The sequence below is a fragment of the Nanorana parkeri genome, unplaced genomic scaffold (genome assembly GCF_000935625.1).
Source record: "Nanorana parkeri isolate BGI_ZX_2015 unplaced genomic scaffold, ASM93562v1 scaffold832, whole genome shotgun sequence".
In the NCBI taxonomy this organism is placed as follows: Eukaryota; Metazoa; Chordata; class Amphibia; order Anura; family Dicroglossidae; genus Nanorana; species Nanorana parkeri.
Genome location: NW_017307100.1, coordinates 27,483 through 38,776, shown reverse-complemented (window position 1 = coordinate 38,776; position 11,294 = coordinate 27,483). Strand labels below are relative to the sequence as shown.

The 11,294-nt window shown below is 42.0% G+C and overlaps 1 protein-coding gene across 1 annotated transcript in view; it reads right to left on the bottom strand.

Moving 5' to 3' along the window:
- The window catches only part of GRIN2B (glutamate ionotropic receptor NMDA type subunit 2B), a 74,938-nt gene that overhangs the window by 45,135 nt on the left and 18,509 nt on the right, over positions 1-11,294 (bottom strand). The window contains exons 4-5 of the mRNA XM_018565309.1: positions 1,364-1,489; positions 896-1,125 (exon numbers count right to left, since the gene is read on the bottom strand). Coding sequence (XP_018420811.1) covers positions 896-1,125; positions 1,364-1,489 — 356 coding nt within the window. The remainder of the gene's footprint in view (positions 1-895; positions 1,126-1,363; positions 1,490-11,294) is intronic.

The window sequence follows — 11,294 nt, the reverse complement described above, 5'->3', positions numbered from 1 at the left end:
GCCGGCGGAGGCTGCGGTGCCGCTCCAAGAAGCGGGTGGAGGAAACAGACAGCGATCGGCGCTGCCGAAGCGGCGGAAGTCCCCCCCCTGGATTTCCACTCGCCCCCACGCAATTTTCACTCGCCAATTGCGAGGGGGCGAGTGGAAATTTTGAGCCCTGCTTTACACCATATAAAAGGATGTAGTGAGCTTCACCTGAGCCTAGGACTCCTTGCCAGATATAAAGCTTTTGATTTTTCCAGATTTATAGGATATCCTGAAACATTTCCAAAAGCAGTAGTAAATGTTTTATTAAAATCTGGAAAAGGGGGTATTATCACTCACGATCTTATTATAGACTTCTGCAAGTAAAGGAGTAATCTCCTATAACAATATTTTATAAAATTACACGGGAAACCCATCTGGTCTTGGAGTTTTGTTATTGGAGTTAATTGCTGCCGGGACCTCTTCGATGAATATTGGAGCATTCAAGTACTTCCTTTGCTCATTTGTCAGTTTAGTTAGACCCACTTTAGCAAGCAACTTATCAATCTCAATTAAATATGGGGATTGTGTAGTATAAAGCTGATTATAATAACGTTCGAATTGGGCTACAATAGAATCAGGTGCGGTTAATATATCTGCCATTTGGGAATCTCTCAACTTTAATATAAGACGTTTGGGGCAAGCAGAGCCAGGCATCTTTGCCAACAATAAGCAAATTCTCCCATCTATAAAATGTATTTTGTGCATAAGATTTCATTTTAAGTCATCAGCAAGTATTTTTCGGACAATTCATGCCACACATGTATTTGGTATGATAGTTTGTTATACAAAATACTTCTTTACCTAGAAAAAAAAGAAAACAAATCTCACATCCTTGGTAAATATAAAACCACTTTGTTTTCATCCTTACCTTTTTATCACTGAGACCAGACACCTGGTCCACATATTCTTCTTGGATCATAAAGGCAGCAAGGTTGGCTGTGTAACTTGCCAAGAAGATCACAGCGAAGAAGGCCCAAACCGATACCATAATCTTACTTGTGGTTCCTTTTGGGTTCTGCACAGGCACAGAGTTATTGAATACCAGGCCCCAGAGAAGCCAAATGGCTTTCCCAATAGTGAATGATGGGCCACCAGGCTCTGTTGGGCAAAAAACAATTACTTAATATCATGCAAAGATCACAAGTTTCTTTTAGCCATAATAAAAAAACCATGATAGCAAAACCATAATTGTAAAAAAAAAACATGTTTTTATTAAATCTTCTACGGAATTTAAGTCAAATATGTACTCTGAATTTTACTTTTTGAAAGTGAAGACATATTTTATTGAGGCAGATAGATGTTTGGCAAAGTAGTATATAAAAAATTGTAATCTCACCTCTTCCATCTGCAAGGCACCTGTTGTACCCAACTGGGCTAAAATATTCAAATATGAATACAGCCACAGCAGACACAATGAGAAGCATGACAAACATCATCACCCAGACATCAGCGCTGAATGGCTCTAAGGAGTGAATCATAAGAGCATTAGTGTTAAAAAGTGAACAGGAAAGGTTTTTTTTTGATCAATAGTGAATGAACATTCTAATGGTGGAAAGGCAAACCATGAAGATGACTGATAGTTGTTTCAGAAACAATTTTGTTTTCTAGTGAGTGGATGACAATGGATTGACTACTTTTAGACAAGAAAAACAATGTTGCTTGTGATAGTGGGCGAATGGCCAAGTGGCAAATGTTCCATGTTCAAGTAGCATGTTAAGTGATTTACGCACAACTTTGGAATGTATGTATGTCGTGACATTTCAATTAACAGGAGGTAGGAACACGAGTTCACACTCCCATATGTGTGTTGCAATTTGTCCTGACACATTTATTTGCAGTAGTACCACAGTTGTCCTGTGGAGGGAAAATGTTCAATCCTTCAGTGAAAGATTTTGGACAAGAAGTTGCAAAGCGAGAAAAAAAACTACAAAATGTTATATTACTTTTACAGCGTATCTTAACTCAAAATTAAAAAAGTAATATATTGCAGCTTATCAGTCTTTAGATGTGGTAGTTACATAATTTTTATTTTTTTAGGTTTTTTTTAACCTTTTATTATTACCCGGTGATTCTGCCAGTAACGCTGGTGTAAAGGCATTTCCACCCTAGGCTGCTTGTTCTGATTTGGAATATAAACACCTCTGCCTCTCCATTATATAGGAAGGAAGGGTTTTATAGTTTACAAAAGATAGGTGGAAAAGCTGGTAACATTTTTTGAGATATCAGTTCCATAGACAGGAAGTTATAAGGATACTCTATTTGTATCAGGATCCACAGGTGTTTTCTGTACTTGTAGAAAATGTACTTAAATGCAGTGCTTGCATTAGTTTTCTAATTCAGGCTATAAACTGGTAAACCTGGTAAGAACTCCAGGATATAAAAAAAAAAGCAAAATCCATGTATATGTTCATTAAAAAAATATAAGATTTTCCAACAAGACTTCTTGCTGGCTTTGCCTTTGCGTTTATGAACAGTTGATGGGACACTGACAATCGATCCATTGAAGACTGTTTGTGAGTTTGAACATCACTTTTCAGTTGCGCAAGATCCAAACCCCTCCACTGGAGCTGATCATCTAGGGCCCTACCCTTCCTGAGCTTTCACCGTCCTTTTGGGAAGCTTTGGAGACACCTATCAACCTGTCTGAGGTGCTCTATGCCATTAAATGCACAGGTTGCATAAGAGACTGGACCGTGAAGGCTTCTCTGCTGAGTGTTATAAAAAATGTTCTGAGACCTTAGCCCCTTTCCTGCTTGAGGCATTTAATCCTGTTTGAAAGGATTTTTGACCACGTCCAGAGTCGTTGTCTGCTATAATCTGTATGGTACCTGAGCCTAATATGGATGTTACCAACTGTGCTGACTTCATACCGATTTCCCTCAACATGGACATTAAATTATTAACAAAGATATTAGCCTTTAGACTTAATACGGGTATAGGTTCTCTGATTCATATAGACCAGGTTGGTTTTATGCCCAGTTGGCAGGAAGAGGACAATGTACGTCAGGGTACGTCTATCTGCTAGATCTCGTAAGGCTCCCCTAATGCTCCTTTCCCATGACATAAAAAAAGCATCTACCTCTGTTATGGGGTTACCTTTTTTTATGTCCTCAAATGCTGGGGCTTTAGGCCAATGTTTTGTACATGGATTATGGTGCTCTATTCTGCTTCCACAGTGGCGATCAAAAAGACAGGATGCCCGTTGTCACTTTCTTGTAGTCTTTTTTTTTGCTCTGGCTGTTGAGCCCCTGCCCCAACTTACCCAAAAACACCCTGATATTAATGACTGTCTTCTAACGGGTTATCACCAGAAACTGGGCCTATTTGCAGATGACATCGTGCTCGTCCTACCTAACCCCGTGGTGTCTTTACTGAATCTGCTTACACTAATTCATCACTTTGGTTGCATCTCAGACCTGTGGGTTAATCCTGCTAAATTCAAAGCTCTTAACATGACTCTCCCAGCCCATCAAGCATCAGTCTTGCAAAGATGTTTTCCATTTTCATGGGAACCGTGTCTGCAATACTTGGGAGTACATCTTACTAACTCCTAGAGCACATTGTACAAAGCTAATTATTCATCCTTATTCTCCCAACTCTCTACTCTTCTTTGTGCCTGTAATGACTTTTTTGTCTTGGTTAAGATGGAATGCTGCCATCAGAATGCTATATCTATCAAACTAATATATTTGTTTTGCATGCTACCCATCCAAATCCAAATCATCCAGTCCATCGGTTCCACATCTTACAACACCAGATTCTTAATTTTATTGGGATTCATGGCCGCCCTCGTATTTCTATACAGACACTTTACCACAGTTAGCTCCAAGGGGGTCTGGGAGTTCCACATGTTTATAACTATTACCTTGCCGCCCAATTGGCTTCATTGATCAAATTTTATAGCATAAATATCATGCTACCACTGACCTATGGGTCTCACTCGATGATACCAAACATGTGTGATACTAATTATAGAAAAAACTTTGAAATATCATTATAATCCAACTATTAAGAATCTTTTTTTTTTTAGGGGTACCAACAAATCAAAGCTAATGAGCCAATTATGTAAATCAAAGCTAGAGATGCAAATGCAAAGATTAGCCATGGGAGATAGGCCCCCCAAAGAAAATGGTAGGCATATGGGAGGTTTAGATAGTCGAGTCCCTGTCCTTAGCCCAGCAGCAATAGGTGAAAGAGTTTCTGCAGTAAAACAAGGATATCTTTTCACATTTAGCAGACTGCACAATTATAATTAAATACAACATTACCAGGATTTGAGTTTGGCTTAAGCCCCGTATTATTCCGGAGCCCATCTGTTAGGCATTAGCCAAGTACAGAGATTACTGGATCTTAGGCTAATTGAAGGGGTTAAAACACATGGTGTAGCCCAAAAGTCCAGGTTCTCAAGCCTGATAGTTTGTTAAGGTTCTGCAATTGTAAAAAAACCTAAACGAGGTATCAAAGTTTGATGCCTACCCCATGCCAAGGGTTGACAAACTAATTTAAAGGCTGAGTATGAGATTCATAACCCCCTTACCTTTCTAACATTACTAGAGGATATTGGATATTGGCAGTTCCCATTCCATAGTTACACTGTTACATAGTATTTAAAGGAGAACTATGGGGTTAAGTGTCTGGCTTTGGTGTCTGGCAAGAAAACAGTAGGTGCCTTAGATTTTCCTGGCTTCGCCACAAGGCCATAAAGCTTACTGAAACTCTGCAGTAGGGAAAGGAAGTTAGGAATAGACACTATGGGATTGGGATTGGGAATTATATCATCCAAGAAAAGGCTTGTTTTATGTCTATAACCTGCTAGAGTGAGGACTGTAATATCCAGATGTTCTCTAAACAATTGAGCCGGGGCTCAATGGCCAGAGAAATGAAGTTGTAAGAATAGGTAACCTTGTCTGGTGCCCCAAAGTATGGAGAATGAAGCAGATTTGTATCCAGCACATTTAACATGGGCGGTTAGGCACTGTTACAAAGCAAAGACCCATTTACAAAATTTGGGTTCAAAACCTCAGGGCAATTTTTACGGGTGATAGGGGTTTTGGAATGTCCTATAGATGCTTTGCATGCAGATAAAGGAGTAGAAATATTCAACAATAGGTAGGGAATAAAACATTCCATGTTTCCTTACATGCAACACTAAAATGTTGTGCAAGTGCGGACTTCAATATGTTAGTCACGCAAAGTGCACTCTGGCTAACAGAATAGAAGTGTGAGTTCATAATATTAAGAAAGGTAAAAAAGGACCATAGTGTGCCCAAGCATTTTAAAAGTCATTAGTCAATCAAGGCCCCAGGAAGTAAAAATGTTTAGAAATCCAACAAGGGAGTAGTAAATGGAGAGAGAGTGACCCGATCAGATTCCTTAACCATAAAGAAAGGGAGAGGATTTATGGACTAGGAATGCTCCATCCCAAAAGACTAAATTTGGATTTTATTATTGTTTTTTATAATTATGATATGATGCTATGCTGCAACAGTAAGATGGGTTTTGTTTTTAAGCACGTGTAATATTTCTGTAATATATTTTTAATGATACGGGAAGATGCATGGTTTATTTGTTGTATTGTACAAACTTTTAAATATGATGACAATGGTGATAAGTTTATCTAGAACACAGCAAGTGTTAACAGACATGGAAGAGCTAACTGTGTAGGATTTAAAAGAAGTAATTAGCTGCTGGCACAAAACACATTGGAAACTAGGGGGGTTATTCTCTAAAGAGCCGAAGGATCCAGCTGTAGCTTCGGCTGATCCTTCAGCTCACTTCGGTTGCCTCTCCACTTCGGTTCAGTTGAACCGAAGGGCTGCTGTAAGGGCTATTCACAATAGCCTACAGCAGCCGAGCCAAAAAGGAGCCCATACTAGAAAAAAGGCTGGGGAATGTTTGTGTTTTGTATTAAAAGGAGCCCATACACCTTAAAATTACTGTATCGAGATTTTTGTCTGCGATCGCGTTTTCGGACGAAAATCTGCCAGTTGATGGGAAGTGCACAACCTCAATTACTGTACAACTGGCAGATATTTGTCTTTCAAGCAGGCTAGAAAATGTTTGTCTGGTTGGAGGAATATTGACGGGTTAGTGGCATTGTTGTACAACAAAAATCTCAAGATGAAAAATGCACATGCTCAAACGAAAACCTGTATGTTCAATTGATCAAAATAAGCCAGTTTGTTGTTGCTCTCAAACGTTAATTGCGAACTACATTGGTCTGTGCATGATGGGCTAGTTGAACGAAATTTGAACGAGGGTGAGATGTCTGGACAAAGAAGTTGTACAATGGTTATAAGGTGTATGGCCACCTTTATAGTATGTACTTTGGGGATCTTGCAGCTTGTGGAGGACTCTGTAAGTACTTCATTGCTGTCAGTGGAGGACATAATTAACCCCTTGCCGTCCGCCCATTGTAAAATTATGGTCGGACGTACATTTACGTGATTTACTTCCTGGTTGTGGGTGCACGCAAACAGAACCCCGCTGGGAATCTAAGCAGCCATTACCGGCTGTTATATACAAGCGTTCTGCTGGCTCTGCAGCCGGCAGATCTCTTGTATGACGGTGTAATGTTTATTTTGTGGGCGCACACGATTTTTTGCTTGACATTTTTGGTGTCTATTTACCTGACATGTATTTTATATTTTACCCAAAAATGTGGGTGCTGCTAAATGTTTTATAACATGAAGTAGGGAAAACTGTTTTTTTCCAAAATATTCGGTTCTTTTTTCATTATATAGTAAAAAAAAAAAAGCTCTATTTGTCCTTAAAAAATGGTATAAAATTAATTTCAGTACAGCGTTGCATGACGGAATAAATGTCAAAGTACTGCAGTGCTGAATACTGAAAAATGGCCTGGACAGGAAGGGGGTTTAATACCCCGGTCAGCAAGGTGTTAAGTGATAACTTCTGCTTTTGCAATACATATGACATTTAATGCAATTTACATGATGTTGGATATCCTTCTACTGGAGTAAAGAAATGGAGGAGAGCGGACATTTTATTATTAAACAGAGACTTTCCTTATACTTTCCTAATAAACTTTTCACTTGGTTATATCAAAGAAGAAAGATACATTTAATTACTAAGCTAACACAAAGCTGGGCTTTAAACAGAAGGTCAGCTCCACATTTGTGCTTGTATTATCTGCATAAGGACCACTGGGTAGGCTAATAATAACAACATGGGACATTTATAAATAGTGGTATTTCTCCCTGGAAAAGCTATAGTTAAAAGTCAGATAACGAAACACTCTATGAGATGACCCTGAAATCGAATGGGGTACAGCGCATAAAGGAAACTTGTACTAACATACACCGAGTGGCCAGATTATTATGACCACCCCATCAGTACTTCGTTGGGCCACGAGATCACTCCAGGAGATGACTTAGTTGGGCCGCCTCGTGACTCCACGAGATGTTGAAAGGTGATGCGAGGAATCTGACATTGCACTGTTGCCTTGTACCAGTCTTGCCACTCTCCGTTCTGCCCTAACATTGACTAGTCGCTGACAGCCACAATTCGCACCTTCAGACCCAGATTTTCGGCTGACAGTCCAGTCTGTCACTTTAACAACAGCAGCTCTTGAACATTTAACAAATTCTGCTGTTTTGCTGATACTCGCTCAGTGTATAAGGGCTGCCATTGCAGAACCTATTCTGAAAATGTGAGTTTCCTGCACTTTGCTAAGAGTTTACCAAGGGTTAAGCTGGCCAAACACACTGGGGGAATTAATCAAAACTAGAGCAGACAAAATCTGGAACAGATTTGCATGGCAGCCAATCAGCTTCTATCTCTCATTTTCAAATCTCAACTGCAGTCTGAAAATTGAAGATGATTGGAAGCCATGGGCAACTGCTCCAGATTAGGTCTGCTACAGTTTTGATAAATTCCCCCCACTGTATGACAGAAAACCATGTGTGATTGTAATGAGGTCTGGGCAACCCAAAACTAGTCAGGAAACACCCTTGCCCCTCAGTTTGTTGAGATTTGCACTTCTCGGCATGATTAAACATACATATTTTTTTTAAGAGTCTTCAAAAGTCTTTAATTCCAATGTAATTGTCACAAAAAAAGTAAACAAATACATTACTTCACACATGAGCAGATATCCGTTTATTCAGGCCTGTTTTATTGCCATGTTATGGTCAACCTCTTAATGGGGAATCATAAAGCACTGAGTATTCAGAACTCATAATTAGTTATCAATTGACATATCCCCTAGTAAGTGGATTCCACAGATGTCTGGACTCAGATGACCTGTAGATAACCCTGGTAACAAAAAAACTAGGTTTTAATATTCACAAAGAATTCCTAACTTTGGACCTGGGGGTGCTACATTAAGAACAACTATATATGTGAAAGGCCAAAGTACTTTGGACGTATTTGTGGGAGGAGTTGCGGTGGCTCTCCTCTCCTTAAGAAGGGTGGCGGGGCGGTCCTCCCCACGTCACAGCAAGATCGCAGCTGATGGCCGTGCAGGGACGTCACTTCCGGTTCAGACGAGCGCTTCCAGGGCATCACAGTGGGTGCTGAAAACACTATGTTGCGGCCGCCATCGGTTCCTGTTTTCATCAGGGTACTGTAATAGATCCAGGATACGTACCTCTCTGGCATCTCAGACCCGGAGGGTGACTCCGCCCACTTCCGCAGCTGAGTTCCATCATTTATCATAAGAGGTATTACAGATTGCAGGAACCAATTCAGATTGGGGCTATTCGAGACTTTAAAACTCTCTTTGTTCTCCGATTCCATTTAGGCCATCCTCTCAAGCCTGCTACCCACAGAGTGGGTTCCGTAAGGAGGGGGTACTGTAATAGATCCAGGATACGTACCTCTCTGGCATCTCAGACTCGGAGGGTGACTGACATCATGCCGCTCCGCCCCCCTCCTTGGCTTAAGCCACGAAAATTCACTTGTCCAGTGTTCCTGCAATGGAGGTGGTGGCTGGGCAAGTTCTGAGCAGCCCTGCTCTCCTTCCTGCCACTGAATAGGCTCATTAGCCTCCTACCTCAACTCTCCAAATACTTCTGCTTACTTTAGCCTGCTGTGACTCCTGGTGCACCAAGACTGCAAGCCAGACACTGCACTTCAGCTTCCACAGCCAGCAATCAGCCACAGTCTGGAGGATTCACTATAGCAGCCTGAGTGCAACTAACAGCAAGTATTCAATGCCACAGCTGATGATATGCACACAACCATAATGACCTTAAACTTGTGCTGTTAATCCAGCAATACAACTGCCCTCTACTGCTACAAGCTATTTCAAGCTATTGCTAAATCTTGTGATGTGAAGTTAACATTACACCTGACTACTACTGCTCATTGACTTCAAACATTCACCTTGTGATGTGAGGATAACATTACAACTGTTGCTTTACATAGTGCTTCAATCCTGTTATGTGATGCAAAGATTACTACTGCGATAACCTTACCTATAGAGACTGTCATTTACCGTGAAGTAAAAGTTGTGTTTAAAAGACTTCCGCAGCTGAGTTCCATCATTTATCATAAGAGGTATTACAGGTAAAAGGTACTGGCCGAGAGTCAGGAGGGCTTCGCAGGGTGATTTCTCAGCCTCACATGGCTATCATACGGTGGCATCCGGCGGCAGGAGTCTGGGGGCACAGGCTGAGCAGTCAGCTGGTGGTTTGGTCCGGCATTGTTGGGTAACAGGGCTCGATCCCTGGCGAGGTAATTTATTTCTTCATCTGAACTGTGTCTGTACCATTTACTTAGGTGCTGTGCATTCAGGGCTGCAGTTTGTCTAGGTAAGTTGTTGTTGTTTTTTTTTTTTTTTCACGTGTCTTCTCTGGTTATTATTGCTTCGGGCAAATGAACATTGGGACACTCCGCAGGGTTAAAGGGGGGGAGGGCACCTTGATGGATGGCGTTACTGACTAGTAGCATCCACATTCAAGGTCAGGGGGGGCATAAGTGCTAGCTGTTGACCGGGTCTCATACAAGGTCGCTTGCGATCCCTGTTGGGGGGATATGTGGATGTGACGTATGATCCTTTGGAGTTGCTTGGTCACATTTGCTGCGGCAGGGGGTTGGTACTGGGTGAGTCATGGAATCAGAGTGTGAAGGGCATGCATTGTGCTGCACAGGTCTGACCGCAAAACCTTGGTTTCGTTTGGACACTCTCACGCACGGTTGCGTGGTCACATTGTTAAGCAGCATCAAGGTTGGTTCAGGCCGCTGGACTATCACTCCATGTAACTTACGTTGGGGCTCATTGTGAGGGTTTGCACAAGTTGTCCAGGCCGCTGGACTTTCACCACATGTCTCCAGTCATCTTGCACTGAGGGGGGCCAAGCACGTTGGTTCCGGCCGCTGGACTATCATTTAATTTCACTTGTGATTCGTACGCATACGCATTGTTCGCATGATGTGTTCAGGCCGCTGGACTATTATTTTCATGGTAGGGTCATGTGAGTGCGGCTCTTAGGTTTGGTTCAGGCCGCTGGACTATCACGTCAGGTCACTAGTACTGTTACACATAGGTATTGCTGGCACGTTTGGTTCAGGTCACTGGACCGTAGTTATTGCGAGGGAATCTGAGCAGGGAAGCCTGCCGTCCCTTTGGTCCTGGACTATTCCAAAGATCATTGCGGAACTTCAGCTCAGCTTAAGCTGTAGCTTTTAATCAGAGAAATAGATTATAATCATAAATAGATTATAATCATTTAATCAGAGAAATAGATTATAATAGGGAACATTACAGTGTAATATTCCCCATTATAATCCATTTGTTTAATTACATGAAATAGCAGTACACAACAGAGAAATAGATTATAATAGGGAACATTACAGTGTAATATTCCCCATTATAATCCATTTGTCTAATTACATGAAGTAAGAGCCCCCTTCCCCCGCTCAGACTCACCCTGCCAGGATAGCAGCAGCCATGTATCGATGTGTGCACTCACTGCAGGGGGTGGGGCGGGACAGGACGTGTGACACACACACGTCTCCTGTGACTCACCTCCCCTCCCGCCGCCTGTTACTATGGACGCGGCCAGGAGGGGAGTCACAGGACCCGTCCAGTGCAAGGCCCTGGTGTTCTAACACCGGGACCCTGCACTGCCCCATATTGCAGGACCGGACCCCACTGAGGCTGTGGGGGTGCCCTGGACCGGACCCCACTGGGCTCAGGCCCCCGGTGCGCCGGCACCGCCCGCACCGCCGGTAGTTTCGCCACAAGTTTGTAGCAAGTTATCCTTGCTATCTGGGTATGTAAAATCTGTTATGTGTAAAAAGCT